General features: G+C 31.0%; 1 protein-coding gene across 1 annotated transcript; it reads right to left on the bottom strand.

Annotated features, from left to right (window-relative positions):
- Nucleotides 1-217: 217 nt before the first annotated feature.
- On the bottom strand, nucleotides 218-20870 carry LOC143043794 (uncharacterized). Its single transcript, XM_076215974.1, has 9 exons — nucleotides 20749-20870; nucleotides 19615-20453; nucleotides 17845-17892; nucleotides 12531-12578; nucleotides 10976-10993; nucleotides 10250-10276; nucleotides 6708-6722; nucleotides 5709-5735; nucleotides 218-239 (listed from the first exon to the last, which is right to left on the bottom strand). The coding sequence occupies exons 2-9, from the start codon at nucleotides 20376-20378 to the stop codon at nucleotides 218-220; spliced, it is 969 nt and encodes a 322-aa protein (XP_076072089.1). The 5' UTR covers nucleotides 20379-20453; nucleotides 20749-20870.
- Nucleotides 20871-21121: the final 251 nt, after the last annotated feature.

The following is a 21121-nucleotide window of genomic DNA, read 5'->3' as shown; positions in this document are numbered from 1 at the left end:
AGATAAGTCAAACAAATGTAACTTTTATAAAAGTATGAAATATAAGAACATGTGCAATTTCAATCGTTGATTCAATTTACAAGTAACTTTTAATTTTGTCGGAACTCTTACATTATATGTTCATTAAAAAAAGAATACCTGTATATCTCAATTTCAACATTATCTTCAAACCTAAGTTGCAATTTTTGTTATGAAGAAACATACTATATACAAATACTCACTCTGATACCTGTTCTTTCCTGTTACAAAATTTCAATAAAGTATTAATTCAGTAAATAGTTAACTGAGCAGTTGATTATGTTGATAAAACTAATTGGATTGGCTGAAATTTCTAACATAATCCGCAATACGCAATTCAAACTTTTACAATATTGTACCAAGTCAGGAAAATGTAACATTTTAGTTGGTTTATGTGTGTGTAACTTTTCAATGATGTGTTTCTGTTGTGTCTTTTTTTCCTCATTTATTTGATGCGTTTCCCTTAGTTTTAGTTTGTAGCCCGGATTAGTTTTTTTTTATCGATTTATGAGTTTCGAGCAGCGGTATACTATTGTTGCCTTTATTCACACAGTGACAATGGAGTTGTATTTGCTTTCCTTTTCTTCTGTACTACCAGGTTTTGTTTACCTTATATTTGGTACGATTTGTGTTGATCAACCTTTAATTGCTTTGGCCTTCTTTAAGTAACATGGGAAATGTATGTAGCTGCTATGTAAAGTTCAAGCATTTTTTACAAAAATCTAGGACTCTTGGTTACAAACTATTGTCCTGCTTTTACTTCAAACATGACACGGTGTCGCCATCCGATTTTTGTTTGCACAAATAAGGTCTTTGTGTTTTAATTTTGTGAATTGGAAAACCGTTGGAATAGGATTTGAATTTTGTTTTAGAATCGTGTCAAATCCTTATGTTAGACAGTTATTGAATATCCGTTGTTCCAGAACTGTGGACTATTGAATATATTTCTTAAAGATAAGGCCAGCAAAATAAAAGGATATTACATATGTTTTTTTTGTTAAATAATTCCATACACTCAAAGTGACCGTATACGTTGTACTTTTCCACAGTTACATAATGTATATGAATGCAATAAACAAAGTCACACAACTTTGTATTTTTAAGAAATAGTACATTGCGTAACGTTCATGTCGACAGTGCTTTGTGTTTTTCACGAAGTCTACTCGTTCTTTAGATATAAGACGTATGTAAACTAACTTTACCTTTAAAAGTTGTAGATTAATGAAGACAAAACATGTTTAAGAAAGAATGCGTGTTTTGGTATTTCTAAAATATGTGACGTATAAATTTTCGCTGACGTCAGACACGTGAAGCTGTCAATGCGTTTCTAATTTGATAGATGCGTTTGTGCTTTTTTGTAAAATTGTTTGTTTTAAGATTGTAACACAGTGATGACTGATGTATCCATATTTTGACTTACTTACTATTTTATTTAGTATGTCTTTAATTCACGCATCGTTGTGAATATATCAGAATTTGATGAGACTGTCGTGCAAGTGAGAGATTAAGCGTTATGAAACCAGGTTCTTCAATTTATCATTTTCTACAAAGTCAGGATTATGACAATTGTTGATTGAATTTTTCATCGGAGTTCAGTATTTTTGTGATTTTATCTTTTTGACGATTATAATGTAATATTATAAACATATAATATATATCATAGTTCAAAATTACGCATCTACTCTGAGATTGAATAGAAATTTAACACGCTTCGATTAACCTTTTCTCTTAACAGTTTTTTTTTAATTTATTCAGTGAAAGTAAACATATATATTCTTACATTATTACCAGTGGATTATCGGATTTCTCCATTCGAGATCGTTAAATTCTCCATGTTTATAATGAGTTAGTGGTTAATACGATAGTATACATGATATAAAGAATAATATTTATTATACAATGCAGTAAACTTTTCAATCAAACAAAGTTTGTCATATTTTTTTCCATAATCTTGTTAATTAAGACAGAATTAAGATACATAACATTGCACACACATGCACACTAACATCAAAATAGTTTTGAAAGTTTCTCTTTAATAAAAAAAAACAACCTGTTTTTTTAATGTAATATTATTAACTGATCATCTATAGCATACATATTATGTTTATTCTGACAACAAAGGTTTCTTTTGACATCACAGGAGCACCTGAGATCAACCCCATGTGTGATGGGATTAGTGTTGGTCAGTCTTTAGTTTTATATGTTGTGTATTATGTGTATTTTGTTCTCTTATTTGTCTGTTTGTCTAGTATCTTTCATCGTCTTCTATACATTTGTGTTCTTACTTATTATTGTCTGTTACATTGTAGTCTATGCAGTCTGTTTACCTTTTTTAGCCCAAACGTTTTTCTTCTTTATTTTATGAACTAATAATGCCCCTCTGGTTCCTTTTGCCTCTTTTTGGCAGTACACATGTAACTATTTTTATAACACAATATTTTTGTCAAATTAATTTCCGTAATGATCTTAATAAGACAATCTTCATAAACACAAAAGTGTACAATGATTTGCAATTAAAAACAAAATATAATCTGTCTGTTTTTCTAGAAAAAAACGGAAAACACATTTTATAATGTAATATTAAAAATATATACTCTATATCATAGTTCAAAATTACGCATCTACACTGAGATTGAATAGAAACTTAACACGCGACGATTAACCTTTTCTCTTAACATTTTTTTTTTAATTTATTATGTGAACGTATACATTAATACCAGTGGATTATCGGATTTATCCAATCGAGATAGTTAAATTATCCATTTTGAAGTCCGAGTCTAAGCATATTTGAATCATCCAGTTAGCTTAAAAGGTCATGACCCTTGATAGCAATCAATGATCTTCGGCAACCACACGTTGGTTAATTTTTTTTATACAATGGGTTAGGAAAGGGATAAATTTCAATAGAATTAGAGAAAATGTGTTCTTCCATTGATGTGTTAACAACCATGACATATTACCCAAGTTTCAAAAGGATAATGCACAAGCTTTCACCAAAAAATATCATACAGTAACAGGGGTAATGAATTTGTAGAAAACATAACATATCAAAACTGTTATATGATTTCTAAAGAGAATATTATCCATGAGAGCCAAAGAGAGAAGTTATCAAATGGCTTACTGGCCCGTGCTTTGAAAGGATAAATATCTGTTAAACTTGGACGTCATCATGAACAAAAAAATACTGTGTTACTTGATTACCGTTAAATTACTCCCCAGGTAAGGGAGGGTTGGGATCCCGTTAACATGTTTAACCCCGCCACATTCTGTATGTACGTGCCTATCCGAAGCTAGGAGCCCGTTATTCAGTTGTTGTCGTTTTTTGATGTTTTACATATTTGTTTTTCGTTCATTTTCTGTACTTAATTCAGGACGTTAGTTTTATTGTAGAAATTGTTTAACATTTGTCATTTCGATGCATTTTAAATCTGACTGTGCGGTATTGGCCTTGCTCATAGTTGAAATCCGTACGGTGACCTAACGTTGTTGATTTCTTTGTTCTTTGGTCATTTGTTAAGTGTTTGCAGTCATTCCAAATCTTCTTTTTTACAACTTGATTTATACAGCAGTACATTTGAGGATTTGACTGATTTTACTAATTGTCAAACTGACAATGTGACATAATATGTATATTATTTAGGATTATCTATACATTTCAGTTAAGGTGGCAGACAATAGTCAAATAATCTTTTGTGTTTTTACCTTGTTTTGTGTGGGAAGTTTTTTTTCTATTGTGACATATAATGTTTCCTTTTTTCTAATTCAAACGATATTCTAACATAATCAGGCTTGACTACACATAAACGATTTATTATATAAAGATATAATTATAAATACATCAAATGTATATGAATGTTTTTAAAACAAATAAAGTGTGCTATATAACATAAATGATAATGTGTCAAAAAAGATTAAGTGGTCAATAAGAATCTACCTTTCTTTTGGTAAAGTTAGCAGAAAAAACAAATGTTTAATACTGTCACTTAAATGGCAGATGGATCATATGATGACGGTTATTGTTGTTTGCATTAAAACGTACTCTGTATACAAATGACTATGATATCTTATAGTCCTTGGGTTGTCAGCTGTTCTATGCTTCTCCAATAAATTTATGCCAACATGGCCTATTGTAGCTAGAATAACATATGATAACACATTAAAACAAAAACATACACACCACGTTATTGCAATTATTTGATATTTCGTAAACCAATCAATAGCATATTTCAAAATAGTAATCATAAATTGTATCACATAACGATTAACTGATGATTGTGTTTAATGTTCGGCTAGATTGTTCATGTGTAAAGTCCACAGTCTCAAAATTAACAATTACCGCAAATTATTAAATGATTGTATACACGTCTGCTTTGAATTGAAACGTGATAACTTTTTGTTAACACAATTAATACGGAGATGTATTATTAATGTGATATTGCTAGATACATCATGCCTTACTAGGCTTCATAATATTTTTTATACTTTCACACTGATGAAACTCATTTTCAAAAGATACAGAGACATCTAATTCAAACCTAAACAGAAGTAAAATGATATACGTACATGGACCTTTATATGTTTGACTGAATACACAAGTTAATAACAAAGGCATGAACGATCCGCTTTATAAATGTTATACATTACTTCATTTTGTACTTAAATTAAAACAGTCAAATTCATCAATCGAAAATAAACTGACAACGTCATGGCTACAAATGAAAGAGACAAACAGACAAACGATAGTACATACGACACAAGATAGGCAATTAAAGAATAAGCAACACGAACCCCACTTAAAACTAGTGGTGATCTGAGGTTCTCCCAAAGGGTAAACATATCCTGCGCCACATGTGGCACCCGTTGTGTTGCCAATGTTATAACAAATCCGGTAAATAGTCTGCAGGTGCGGGAATTTCTCGCTTCATTGAAGACCTGTTGGTGACCTTCTGCTGTTATCTGTTTTATGGACGGGTGTCATTTTTGTAAATTTCCTGTTTACATACTTTATTTTTTTTCGAAAAACTAAGGATTTTCTTATCCCAGGCATAGATTACCTTAGCCGTATTTGGCACAACTTTTTGGAATTTTTTATCCTCAATGCTCTTCAACTTTGTACTTGTTTCTTTATAAATATGTTGATATGAGCGTCACTGATGAGTCTTATGTGGACTAAATGCGCGTGTGGCGTACTAAATTATAATCCAATTATCTAAATGACAATTAGTTCAAAAGAATGAGTGTTTATCTTTAACAAACAGTAGAAATTGCAATACAAAATCAAAACATAGCAATTTGAACCACTGTATAGCTGTAGTCAGATGCAAATTCATAATTGATAAAATAGAATCAGTTTGTACTTTTTTTGTGATTATTGGTTATGAATCAGAAATTAAAAGATGGGCATAATTGGTCAAAGAATAGGATGACCACAAGTCTAAATTGTATCAGTATGTTGAAGTACTATTTCATAATGTTTAGTATTCTGCAGATAAAAATCGACCACAAGTTGGTCGCTCGCATAGAGTACATATATGCAGAATTATCTAAACTATCCGATGACAATACGAAAATAATAGAATTACATAGAATGGTCATGTTCAAATAGTACCAATTTCAGGAGGTAACTGGTTGGCAGTGAGATGAATAAGGACTCGCTTAAAAAAAATTATTTTAAATGAGCAAATACTTACCAAAAACAATTACTGTTAGTGCACACACTTAAAAAGATAAATAAAACACCCGTAAAAATGATTATACTATAAAAAATATTGTTGTTTATCTTATATTATTAGTTTAAAGAAGAGATATAGATGTATATCAAAGGGCAATAAAAATAGCGAATGCGAATAAAAATAATCAAACAAATTTCACGCTACTTTTGTGAAGAATTGTGTCTCGTATGCTATACATGATCGATCAAATATATGTTTTCATCACAAAAACAAACTTACATTTACCAATTCTATACGGTTTGGCACAACATAAAAGAGACACGGTTTTAAATTTAAACTGTATTCAATTGATGAACCTTATGTTGCATGCATGTAGCCTTTCGTCTGACTTTTGTAATATCAAAATAAACCAATGATCTTTTAAACAGTCATCTACAATTGTAGTAAAATAAAACAAGACATTTGACTGCATATTCATGCACGCCAGATAAAACAGTGTTTCATTTTCTTTGTAAATAACAACAAATGTATACAAGGGGAACAATCAAATTTTTACTTTGACATCTTTTTTTTTATAATAAGAGGAATAACTGTATGTTCCCTCATTACTTTTATTCACTATAGTCTGTTACATCAATTATCTGGCGAACAATATCAATTCCCTGTAATGTTTTATACGACCGCAAAAAAATCTATAAGCATGTCAAATTGCTTTTGGTTATGTTTTATTTGTACTTTAAGTTATGTGTTTGAGTTTATCTAAATATGTGTTTTTCACATACCAAACTACTAATTTATATATAAGTATCACCGGATAATTTGCGCTGTAGTACTTTAAGATAATAAAAGAACTAACGTTAACTTCAACAAGACATATTGCAATATCTAACGACATGACTATTTTGTTAAGTCTCAAGGACAACTAATTGATATGAGATAGAAGTTTCATTTTTCATACATAAACATCTCAAAAAAATCATGATTGTGATAGGATTAAGGTAAATCTGTGTTACTTACATCATCAAACCTGGACTGCAAAAAAAAAGAAATAAGAAAAGTGTAAGCTTATCAAATATTTAGATACAATGTGTTTACTGAGTCTGGTATAATTATAACTTTTAATGATCCTTATCTCATACTGTAGTATATAAATGTTTGCTCTAATATAATACACACAATGCAATGATTATTGGACCTAATTAAGTGAATTCAAATAATGTTTTCACAATTATAGTACGAATGATAGTTTTGTGAAAATCGTAATCTGTCGTAATATAAATACCAAAAAAAGGTTATTGGGTAAAATTTCAATATAATATGAAAACCAAACAATTAAACTAAAGCAAACATAATTGAACGTCTATGTACAATGAATTCTTTACATTGTTATAGTAATCAATATAAACACATAAACTCTCTTGTTAAGCTGAAGATGATCTAAAGTATACTAAGATAAAAGAAAATTTAAATTCTAATATATATATATAAGTGTACACTTGAAGAAGGCCATTTGTTGAGCCGAAATATTTGTCAACACGATTTAATAACAACATTTTCGTATTATAACATCTTATATCAGTACTGTTGTGCAAATCTTTAGGCTGATATATTTTTTTCCTTATCTGCATAGTATCGCCTATTATAGACGATCCGGTACATAGTAAATTTGCTGGTTGGTCGTCTTTATAGACTTATATATACATATATATATATATACAACTCGTCTAAACATCAACCCAACAATGTTAGATCTGTAAATTTGCTTTCGCAAATTTTTGGCTCTTCCCTCGCCGGGATTCGAACCCATGCTACTGTGATATCGTGACACCAAATCGCCTGCACTGCAGCCGTCCCGCTAGACCACACGACCACATGGGCTCTTAAAATAGAGCTTTCGCTGGCCGTGTGCTACATATATATATGTGCAATTTGCTTTGTAAACAACACCGTGATACAATGTTCGATATATCGACTCAGAGATATACATAATACTGGCTGGTACAAAACACTTCCCACGTTAATCCACATGTACTGGAACCTTTTTACAAATCCTTTGCCCATTTTAATTGTTTTGAAACATGCATTTAAAAATAAGAAAAATAACTTGTATTCTCATTCGGATGCATAATAAAAAGAAGTAATGACCTAGAGCTCGAAGAAATCAACAAAATCAAATTAAATCAAGATTCCGCGAAAGTCTATTACTTATTTTGGTACATTTAAGTCATTTCAAAACATGACGTCATACAAATGAAAACGCTAGAGTTGAAAGTTTTCTGTTACATGAACAATGAAAATTCGTACAATACTATATTAAAATTGATTTTGAGGTAAGTTTTTGTTTACTTTTCTATTGTACTGTATTATTTCCATATATACTGACCGACTTTAGAAACGCAACCCTAGACTAATTTATTGTTATTTTTGAATGATTGTGTCACAGTGAAAAGCAGTAATAATTGCATGTTACAAACGTCAAAATGAGTGTCAGAAAGATCAACGAATTCTGTCTGACACGTTTGGGTTCTGTTTTACACATTCTGATTTTGCATTTGTTCAACCAAAACATGTCTGACAAATGACGTTGCGTAATCAAATTCTGTTGACGTATCATTTTCACTACACGTAAATCCGTTCATTGATGGCCAGCAACAAATCTTGTCTACTGGTATCGTTGTTGGAAGGACAGTAAGACGAGTTTCTGAAGTCATACAGTATAGTTGCACCACGTTTATGTGTTCATGTTTGCAGTATTCTTAAGGGCTAATTCATTTTTTTTTATTTCTTAGTCTTTGCAATATGGAGATGTAACACTTTTAAACTGATTTAAGTGAGGCAAAGGATTGAAAGAACTGTTTCTCAAAGCACCAAAACAAAAAAACAAAACTGAAACAATCTTTCATGGGTCCGACATTTCGCATTAAGAAATTCGTGCGACTTCAAAAATTCGGTATGATTAAAAACCACAGGTAAGTCAGATTTTGATTTTTTGTAAAGATAAAGAAGTATGATAAGGATGAAAAGTAGTTGTAAGAGAATCAAACATGATTTGGTTTAAAAAAAAAATCAACAAAATTAGTGTTGCGTTCTTAAAGTCGTTCAGTATATAAATGTGTTGTTTTCATTATTATACTGCAAGAACATGGCGGCTCCGTAGTTGAAATGTCAACTTTGGATTTGCAGTAGCTTACGAGAAAAACATGTAAATTAAAAATGACAAATGTTGAATTGGAGGATAAAAAGATTTAAACAGGTTTTTTTTCTAGCGGTTATTCACGAAATAACACATGCAAGCTATTTATTTATTAGAATGCTTGAGTTTTATCTAATGGGGAGTACACAAAACAGCAACAGACACAGCATATTCTCCCTCGCTTTAGTTTCATAGAAAAATGTGGACTGCAATAAAACAGTTACATAAGAAAAGTTTTAGCTGAACAAACATTTATACTGTGTCTGGTATAAATATAATCTTTTAATGATCCTTATCACATACTGTATAATGGAAACGTTTGGTCTAATATAAGACACAAAATATCATTATAATTGGAATTAATTCAGTGGTGCATTCAAATGATGCGTTCACAATTACAGTGCGACTGAACTATTTGTGAAAATCTTAATCTGTCGTAATATATGCAACAATAAAAATTAAACATTTCAAAATTAACAGCTGTTCAAAAAAAAAATATGCTTATTTAGAATCATGCAAAAAAAGAAATTAAAGCTAATCGAATTGAACGGTCTATGTTTAATGAATTATTTACATTATTTAAGGTAGATACAGGGTATACCGCCATCTTGGATTGTACAATCACAGTAAAAAAACGGTCTAGTTGTTTGACTAAATCTGCAAATTTAAAGACAGATTTTCAATTTAAAGGTTAGACTGTTTAATAATATAAAGAAAACTTAGTAATTTATTGTATAATACAAAATATTTAAAGAAATATAATTTTTTTTGCTTTTAGAATCATTTTTTTCAAATGAGCCATTTTAGGGAAGATAACTCTTTTAGTAAAAAAAATATACTGGACTGATATTGAAATTTGTTCGTTTTACTTATAGCAAGAAAACAAGTTTTTCTTTTTATTTTCTTAAAATATATTACAAAACCTATCTTTTCACAATTTATTTCAAAATTCTAATTCATAGATTTTTTTTTATGCACACAAATGTGTTTTTCCTTGAACAATCTAACCTAATTTAGGCAAATTTCAACGACTCATAGCTTGAAAAATAGCACGGTGACCCATACTTTTTATTATATTTTTGAAAAAAGCATAGTAAAATCTTCATTTTGGCTAAGTATAAGAAAATTCTGTCTCAAAAATATTTACTTATGATCTACCTTAAGTAATGAATATAACTACATGAGCTATCTTGTTAAGCTGAAGATTCTCTAAACTGTGTACCATCAGTATGGATTTTCATCAACATAAAAAAATTACATATAGACTGAATAATAAGATCACAACAGAGCTATTTAGTTTTGTATGTGAATAAAACAATCTTTATAATTTTTAAGCACTGAAAAGAATTATAACTTTAATACATACCCGTACTTTCCTGTTTTAGGTTCATTCCTGTAAAACAAATGACATACTTTTGTCTTATTAAGTGTTTTTGAGAAGTAACAAATCTTTACTTTAGAACAAGAGATGCATATATATACCTTGTATTCTTATATATATTACCGGAATAACGGTTCAATACAATTAGAAACGAACATTTCGAGATTGCGTTACATTCGGAATAGCTTGTCTTCTAAATTTTGGTGTTGGTGTTGTCTTTGAATGTTCGAATGCTTAAAGTTTGATACCCTGATATCTAATCTGTCTAGCATTCGTGTGAATTTGCGTTTTACTTTTTAATTTTCAATATTTTCTACTTTAAAAGAAGTGAAAGATATAGAATGAACAGTTTTTGTTTACACATGACAATTTCCCATTATCTCATTTACTAATTTCAATTATTTTGCTTAACAAAATTAAATTTCAAAAATTCTAAAAGATTTAGAATTTTGATATATTTTTTTTTATCATATTTCCAAAAATATAAAATTTGATTAACCCCTCCCGAGTTTTGTAAATAATTGAATTGATAAGTGTTTAGCTAACCACACACTTTACTTCACACCCACAGACAATTCAGAAATTTAAGATTTGTATGATTGAAGCATACCCATGAATAAACATTTTCCATCTCAAAATAATTTGATCAATACCATTTTCATATATTTTTTTTCTTTAATACATGTAGTTCATTTAGTACAATATACTTACGTTAAAACCTCCACATTCCTGTAAAAAGAATACAATAATCTTTACAAAATAACAATACAGTATACAATATTCAAAATGTTTTATTTTAGTGAAAATGCGAGATACAAGTATTGTGGATACACCTTGTGCTATGTCATGTCCTAAAATAACTACACTTCCAACACATAGGCAAATGATAATGTTGTATTTTTGCATATTGATTTGAATATCTTGTCTTCAAAATTTTGGTGTTGGTGTTGTCTCTGATTTTGAATGTTCGAATGCTTAAAGTTTGATACCCTGATATCTAATCTGTCTAGCATTCGTGTGAATTTGCGTTTAACTTTATAATTTTCAATATTTCCTACTTTAAAAGAAGTGAAAGATATAGAATGAACAGTTTTTGTTTACACAGGACAATTTCCCATTATCTCATTTACTAATTTCAATTAATTTGCTTAACAAAATTAAATTTCAAAAATTCTAAAAGATTCAGAATTTTGATATATTGTTTTTTATCACATTTCCAAAAATATAAAATTTGATTACCCCCTCCCGAGTTTTTAATTGATAAGTGTTTAGCTGACCACACACTTTACTTCACGCCCACAGACAATTCAGAAAATTAAGATTTGTATGATTGAAGCATACCCACGAATAAACATTTTCCATCTCAAAATAATTTGATCAATACCATTTTCATATATTTTTTCTCTGTAATGCATGTAGTTCATTTAGTACAACATACTTACGTTAAAACCTGTTCATTCATGTAAAAAGAATACAATAATCGCTACAAAATAACAATACAGTATAAAATATTCAAAATGTTTTATTTTAGTGCAAATTCGAGATACAAATATTTGTTAGAAATTCATAACAGGTTGAATTTAAAAGACTAAACAGTTTTAATAGAAATCCTCAACGCTAAAACCAAGTAGTTTATAGAGGAAAACGTGAATGCAGTTACGAAATACAAATGCATTGCCGCTATCCAGATAAACTGAACAATATTCTATATATTGTAAATACGTTGCTTTGATATCATTTAAATTTAAATTTAAGCATGTTACACGCATCATCGGACACATATTGCATGTTCGTTATATGTTTTGGTTCGGGTTGATATAGTGTCTGTTATATGAAAAGTAGTATTTTATTAATAATCTTTCACGGCCAATTGGAAAGTAACATCATCCAAATATTTGAACATAAAATTGTGAGTCATGTTAGTTTAAATATTTCTTTTTGTCATTTAGCTTACAGTCAATATTATACTTTATATAAACTTTTAAGATAATTTGCTATGGTGTTGTATCGTTCAAATTGAATAAAACTCCTTAATCGAGAGACTTATTCTGACCATATCTTTATTAACTTTGATATTATTAATCATGGGAAATATTTTCTCTTTACTATGATATATCATAATAGATGAGAATGTCAGTAATAAAAAATTCTATTATATTACATCCAAATTTACCAACGTACTCGAAATAACGTTTCAATAAGTCAGAGAAACACCCCAGACAATTCTAAAAACAACATTTTCCATGTGTACATTTTTTAAACTTACCAACAACGTTGACAGGTATATTTGTATCTCTTTTGTGATGTTTTAGGCCTGAAATATTATTAACCAGAGTGTAACTCTTATCATTGAATAAGCATGCAGGTATTTGCACACTGCGAGTGGAAATAGAAGTAATATTTGCTAAAAAAAACGTGTCAATATCTACAACATGTACAACGAAAACATAGGTATATTCATGGTGAACTATACGGTATATGTATATCTTTTTTTTATATTTAGTTGAAACCCGTACAGCTGCCTGTGATTGATAACATATTTTTTATTAGAAGTTTCGTGAATATTTGTCTTATTGGCAATCATAAGGGGTCATCCATACTTGTCAACCATTTTACAAAGTGTACAAAACATACGCTTTTTCAAACCCCTACCTTCCTCAAAAAGTGTACATCAACCATTTTTAGATTTCAAGAGAAGAATCAATCGTTCTTAATAAAAAGAAGATCCTGTCTATTATATTTTAGTTTAATATAGAAATTTGCAATGAATATAAACTAAAACATATCTGACTGTATTATTTGATGACATCTATATGTGATGCCTGTGTTTTGTCAGAAGAAAGAGTACAAAGATTAGTTTTTCCTCTATCACACAGTGGAAATGGTAACTCAAATGAAAAAGGGCACCTAGAGCATGCAAAATGTTAACAAAAGGGCACATAAATTATGCTAAGAATCAAAGAAAGGGAAATGCATGGTTATGTTGCATTGGTAAAGTATGGGCTTACAGTTGTTGATGGAATCAGAGCTCAAGACAGCAATCAATAAAAGTGTAATGTTTTAAAACATTTTAAGTTTTCAAATTTCAAGCCTGTATTTCTATTCAATAGTTATCAAAAGTACCAGGATTATAATTTTATACGCCAGACGCGCGTTTCGTCTACATAAGACTCATCAGTGACGCTCAGATCAAAATAGTTTAAAAGCCAAACAAATACAAAGTTGAAGAGCATTGAGGACCCAAATTCCCCAAAGTTGTGCCAAATACGGCTAAGGTAATCTACTCCTGGGGTAAGAAAATCCTTAGTTTTTCGAAACATTCAAAAGTTTTGTAAACAGAAAATTTATAAAATTTACCATATAATTGATATTCATGTCAACACCGAAGTACTGACTACTGGGCTGGTGATACCCTCGGAGACGAAACGTCCACCAGCAGTGGCATCGACCCAGTGTTGTAAATAGTTATCAAAAGTACCAGGATTATAATTTTATACGCCAGACGCGCATTTCGTCTACATAAGACTCATCAGTGACGCTCAGATCAAAATAGTTAAAAAGCCAAACAAATACAAAGTTGAAGAGCATAGAGGACCCAAATTCCCAAAAGTTGTGCCAAATACGGCTAAGGTAATCTACTCCTGGGGTAAGAAAATCCTTAGTTATTCAAAAAATTTCCTGTTAATATGCTCTATTATCGTTAATGTATATATCCTGTAATGTCAGTGGCGGATCCAGCCATTTTAAAAGGGGGTCCAAACCCAGGACAAAGGGGGGTTCCAACTATATGTCCCCATTCAAATGCATTGATCGGCCCAAAAAAGGGAGGTTCTAACCCCCGGAACCCCCGCCCCTCCCCCAGCTGAATCCGCGAATTGTAATGTGTACATATATTGGATATTTTTTTAAGTTAAGGTTAAACTTCATATGGAGGAGATCCTAATTATAGGAGGCTTATACTAAAAAAACAATTTAACTTCCTGTTTACTGGTTTACTATTTTGAAATGCATTACAAGGAAATTAATCGAAGGACCAGTTTAAAATCTTTTCACAAAATGGCGTCTTGTCAAAATCAAAACATCCAAAGAATTTAGTGTTTCCATCGATTTTGTTTATTAAACAGAGTAAAACGATAACGATCGGGGGTACTGAGAAAAACTGCAAAGTTTGTGTTTGAATAATTTTACTAGTTCACACGCAATTTCTGTCAGAGTTGTGAACCAGATTCTAGTAGACCTGGTCAATCTAGATGGATTGAACCAGTGTACGGATATTTATAAGGGTTTACTTGAAAAAAAACTAACACAACTAAATCATTGCCATATCCATTAAACAAACTATTTATGGTTATTTGATTACAAATGCTCAGTTAAAAAATCGACTTCACCTTCTCATAAAACAGAGCTTCTATAAAAGTGGGAATGTTTTTGGAGGATAAATATTTCAATAGACAGTCGGTTTCCTAGGGGGTACTATTTGATCACGTGCACCCCTACTGGAAGTTTTTAAATGTACTCGTAGAAAGCAGAAACTTTACAACCTTCAAAATAAACTAATCGTAGAAACCAGGGTTTAAATTTTGCATTTGTGCAATACGCGCATTTCGTCTATAAAAGACTCATCAGTGACGCAAATTCAAAAACAAATTAACAGGCAAATAAAGTTAGAATGTGAAAAGCATCGGCGATCACAAATTCCTAAAAGTTTTGCAAAATATAGCTATTTGTGAGGTAAAAATTGCCTTAGTTTAAAAAAAAATTTCTAAACAATAATAAACTGAATACGACATTTCGATCATTTAAGTTTTTTAATTATTTATTATATTAAACCACATTTGTTTGTTTAAAGTCACACCATTGGTAATGTGTACATACATTGGATATTTTTTTAAGTTAAGGTTAAACTTCATATGAGTGCTCCTAATTAAAGGACGCTCAGATCAAAATAGTTAAAAAGCCAAACAAATACAAAGTTGAAGAGCATTGAGGACCCAAATTCCCAAAAGTTGTGCCAAATACGGCTAAGGTAATCTACTCCTGGGGTAAGAAAATCCTTAGTTTTTCGAAACATTCAAAAGTTTTGTAAACAGAAAATTTATAAAATTTACCATATAATTGATATTCATGTCAACACCGAAGTACTGACTACTGGGCTGGTGATACCCTCGGGGACGAAACGTCCACCAGCAGTGGCATCGACCCAGTGGTGTAAATAGTTATCAAAAGTACCAGGATTATAATTTTATACGCCAGACGCGCATTTCGTCTACATAAGACTCATCAGTGACGCTCAGATCAAAATAGTTAAAAAGCCAAACAAATACAAAGTTGAAGAGCATTGAGAACCCAAATTCCCAAAAGTTGTGCCAAATACGGCTAAGGTAATCTACTCCTGGGGTAAGAAAATCCTTAGTTATTCAAAAAATTTCCTGTTAATATGCTCTATTATCGTTAATGTATATATCCTGTAATGTCAGTGGCGGATCCAGCCATTTTAAAAGGGGGTCCAAACCCAGGACAAAGGGGGGTTCCAACTATATGTCCCAATTCAAATGCATTGATCGGCCCAAAAAAGGGAGGTTCTAACCCCCGGAACCCCCGCCCCTCCCCCAGCTGAATCCGCGAATTGTAATGTGTACATATATTGGATATTTTTTTAAGTTAAGGTTAAACTTCATATGGAGGAGATCCTAATTATAGGAGGCTTATACTAAAAAAAATAATTTAACTTCCTGTTTACTGGTTTACTATTTTGAAATGCATTACAAGGAAATTAATCGAAGGACCAGTTTAAAATCTTTTCACAAAATGGCGTCTTGTCAAAATCAAAACATCCAAAGAATTTAGTGTTTCCATCGATTTTGTTTATTAAACAGAGTAAAACGATAACGATCGGGGGTACTGAGAAAAACTGCAAAGTTTGTGTTTAAATAATTTTACTAGTTCACACGCAATTTCTGTCAGAGTTGTAAACCAGATTCTAGTAGACCTGGTCAATCTAGATGGATTGAACCAGTGTACGGATATGTATAAGGGTTTACTTGAAAAAAACTAACACAACTAAATCATTGCCGTATCCATTAAACAAACTATTTATGGTTATTTGATTACAAATGCTCAGTTAAAAAATCGATTTCACCTTCTCATAAAACAGAGCTTCTATAAAAGTGGGAATGTTTTTGGAGGATAAATATTTCAATAGACAGTCGGTTTCCTAGGGGGTACTATTTGATCACGTGCACCCCTACTGGAAGTTTTTTAATGTACTCGTAGAAAGCAGAAACTTTACAACCTTCAAAATAAACTAATCGTAGAAACCAGGGTTTAAATTTTGCATTTGTGCAATACGCGCATTTCGTCTATAAAAGACTCATCAGTGACGCAAATTCAAAAACAAATTAACAGGCAAATAAAGTTAGAATGTGAAAAGCATCGACGATCACAAATTCCTAAAAGTTTTGCAAAATATAGCTATTTGTGAGGTAAAAATTGCCTTAGTTTAAAAAAAAATTTCTAAACAATAATAAACTGAATACGACATTTCGATCATTTAAGTTTTTTAATTATTTATTATATTAAACCACATTTGTTTGTTTAAAGTCACACCATTGGTAATGTGTACATACATTGGATATTTTTTTAAGTTAAGGTTAAACTTCATATGAGTGCTCCTAATTAAAGGAGGCTTATACTAAGAAAAATAAGTTTACTTCTGGTTTACTGGTTTACTATTTTGGAATGCATTACAAGGAAATTAATCGAAGAATCAGTTTAAAATCTTTTCACAAAATGACGTCTTGTCAAAATCAAAACATTCAAAGAATTTAGTATTTCCATCAATTTTGTTTATTAAACAGAGTAAAACGATAACGATCTATAACAAGCAGGTGAAATTGACAATCGGGGGTACTGAGAAATGCATGTAAACTGTTTGTTAAAATAATTTTACTGGTTCACATGTTTGAAAGATTAAGTTTTCATATGAATTGATCTTTTAATCGTTCAATCCGGATTGAGAAGAATTATGATATCGAAATAAATATCATCAAGTGAAAATAATAAACAAGAATTAAGAAGAGAAACACACCCAAGCCAATTCTCAACTTTATACATCGACTTTTCCTACGGAAACGAAATAAATTACGGAAAAGATAAAAAAAAAAGCGTGGGGTAAAAAAAAAGATTTTTTAACCCCCCCCCCCCCCCCCCCCCCAAGTGTACGTGTTGTACACTTTGGAAAATGGTTGACAATTATGGATGACCCCAAACACATGTTATTGTGTTATCGTTTTAAAGAGTATCTAGAATTTCACCGCTTCTTTACAAATATCCAGCCATCTATTGGTGATTAGCATATTATTGTTCGTTTTCCACAAGCTCTGATAGTGACTTTACATGACGGACAGTTGGACTGCAAATTTTGTGTCTACTATCTAGTATTTGTGTTGTGCTTTTAGCTTTGTCTTCATATTCAATGGTGAATGGTTACTTTTATAATTTTTTAATCAGTAGTGTTCGATTGTTGAATAAGGTTTATGTACTTATATTTACCATACTAAACAATACATTATTTGTATTACCTGGAATTTTGTTGGCTTTCAGATTTTTCCACTATCGATTTACCTTCCCTAAAAGAAAATGATTATATACATCAGGAATTCATCATAGATAAAAACAGTTGTTAGATAGTTTTTCCGAAGCACCTTTTATATTAAATAATTTTTAACATAATTTTTTTATTTTTAACCCTGTATGCCACAATTCCCCTTGTCAAATTATAACTTTTATGAACGACAAAAGTTCTTCCAATGTGATGTTTACATTTTATGACGTCAAACACGCGAAGAAATAGATTTGGTTTTGAAATCTGATAGTATTTTTTGTTAAATATTTGTTAGTTATGAGACACAGTAATGACTTCCGCACCAATATTTGACTATCCTTCCTGTGATGTCTGTTTTGTTCAAGAATCGATGAAAATATAACAGAATTTGATGAGTCTATCATACAACCAAGAGGTTTAGCGCTATAAAACAAGGTTAAGTCCACTATTTTCTACAATTGAAAATGCCTGTACCAAGTCAGGAATATGACAGTTGTTGTCTGTTTTATCATTGATTTTGCCATTTGATTAGGACTTCCCGTTTTGAAATATTCACTATTTTTGTGATTTTACTTTATATACTTAATCATAATGAGGAAATATACAACTAGGAGATTTGAAAGATGGAGATGTTTTATAGGTTAAGTATGTGATGCCCTATATACATTATTAAATATATCACAATCATAACAATAATGGTCGAATCAGTTGCAGACAGCATTCTTTAGTATAAAACATGAACGGTAATGGCAGTAGCTTATTTATCAAACTTGTCGGTATGAATGAAGCGTTGGCGACAAAACCGTAAATCTTTCAGTAGCTGAATGTCCAACATAAGTGACTCAACAAAGTGTATGATAAATGTCAATAGTTTTGTTTTTCAACAGTTGATGCTTCTTCTATATGCCCATAGTCTACAGTTAAAGGGAACGCTTACATCTTAAGATGCCGAAGGACTGTGTAAGTATACGAGACCACGTACCGATAATCAGAATCAATCAATTTAACTTTGGTTAATGTTAAATGTTAAAACTTATTTAAACTAAATGTTAAAACTTATTTTTTTTAATATTTTTTTTTATTTTACAAATGTTAAATCTGAAGCTTCAATACCAGATGCTTTAATCACTTTGTGTCGTTCTATCAAACTGTCTGCTCTTATTGTTGTATAGATTGCCTTATAAACCGTGTTGTCCGCTGTAATTGAGGTACTAGATATAGAAAGATGTGGTACGAGTGTCAATGAGACAACTCTCCATCCTTATACATTGTATGTAGGCTACAATGCATACAATGACGACCAAAACTAAACCTTCGTCGTATCAAAATGAGTGTACGAAATTAGTCTGTTTGAAACAATATACATCAACATGTTCTTTCCTAGGTTTGTAGTATCAATCATAAAGATAGTCCGTTATTATCATCTTTTAGCCTTTCCAAAACCTACTTTATATGTTTGCTTTTGAAGATAAAAGTGGTTTTTTTTTCAAACAAAAGCTCGAAAAGGTATGAGTGCATTCTTATCTTGCGTGGTGTTGTTTGTCTTTTGTTGTTTTTTTTTAATATTGTTTGTATTTTTAAAAAATTTTGTCGGTTCATCGACCCATTTGGTATATGTTGCTCCTATTGCATTGCAACATGACACACCTACAACTTACACGGAAATCCAGTAGTCAAGAAATCATTTCGTATACCAATGCAATTATTATTACCATAATTATCCCTTTTATTTGAATCGGTTACTTACTTAAACTGGATCTCTCCGAATAGGCTGTCTATTTCTGTGCCTGAAGGCTTTTTGTTTCTGTATGACACATAAGACCCTTCGGGAACTGGCTTTAAATCTATGTTGTCTACATCAACTTTAAGTTTCTTCAGCCTCTCAAACAATAGAACGTCTGCCATTGTTTCCATTTCCTTGATTTTCTTTTCCATTTGTTGACAGTTTTCGATATCTCTACGATAAACTTTGGTTAGTGTAGTTATATTTTGTATAGTTTTTTGTTCCTCGTCATGCAATAGCCTAACAAAACTACCTACTTTCTTATCAATCAAATTCTTCCAGTAGTTCCCCTCCTCAGTAATGGTCTTGATGACTGCTTTGACTTCGTCACGGTAGGTTTTTGTTTCTTTCTCTATTTTGCTAAGGTTTACCTTGGATGTTGTTACCTTTGCTTCTATGTTCTTGACAACTTCGAATCTGAGGTTTTCAGCTGATTTAGTAAGATCTGTCATCAAATGGCGACTATGTTTCTCTACAGAGCAAATTCTACAGACAGGAGTATCACAATCATCACAGTAAAATAAAAACATTTCCTCGTGTTCTGTACAAAAAAGTTTTTCTTCCTTGTTGATGCTTGGTCCACTTAAAAACGTGTGGTTTTTACTTATCTTTGTGCGTAAATGAGATAATTTACAGCTTCCGCAAAATAGTTGATCACACTGCTGACAATAATGTTCACCAGGACCGGCAGTACAAATTTCACAAGTCGAAGCTGCAGCTTGGGCCATTTTTAATATTCAAATATAAGTCACCTGTGGCTAGTTGATATATCTGTCAAGCGTAGTTGTGATCAACAATCCAGACTTTAAAGTAAAGGTTGTTCTTATAAACTTAATGTAGTAAGATACACTTGCATTACTGAATTTATTTATCATGTTGATGTTATTCAATAAGTTGACTGGTTTGTATATTAAACATGTTAAATATTATATTGTCGCGACTGTTCAATGATAAATCGACAAGGGTAAAAAAGGTAAATACAGATGATAGAAGTGAAAACAAATGTCATGATAATATACGTCAATGTTCACTTAATTTTACCATTGTTTAGTTACATGTTTTTCCAATGTCTTTTCCTATTTTTTAGTCAATACTTACCTCTTACCCTTTTAAAACTGAATGTGCGATAAACATCCGAACGTAACCCCCACTACTGATTATATATATTTACCTAGATCAATAATAGTAAAGAGATCTCTCACATGTCAGTTTAAACTAGGTTATCTGTATGTGATAAATCCATACACGTATTTAAATCTATTTATAACTCCTGCCTACTATTGATCTATATTATACATGTTATAGCAGGTCAAAAGGGCTAAAAAAAGGTGTAATGTATAATATATAGGGTTCTTAGTGATTCTATGCACACTAACTACACATTCTTATGAAAGACTATAAAACATGAATAAATAGATAAACAACACAAAAAAAACGCATAACAACATAGCATAACTATAGACAAAGGGAA

The sequence above is a fragment of the Mytilus galloprovincialis genome, chromosome 8 (genome assembly GCF_965363235.1).
Source record: "Mytilus galloprovincialis chromosome 8, xbMytGall1.hap1.1, whole genome shotgun sequence".
Classification (NCBI taxonomy): Eukaryota; Metazoa; Mollusca; class Bivalvia; order Mytilida; family Mytilidae; genus Mytilus; species Mytilus galloprovincialis.
The sequence above is the reverse complement of the archived record's forward strand: the minus strand, read 5'-3'. Positions and strand labels throughout refer to the sequence as shown.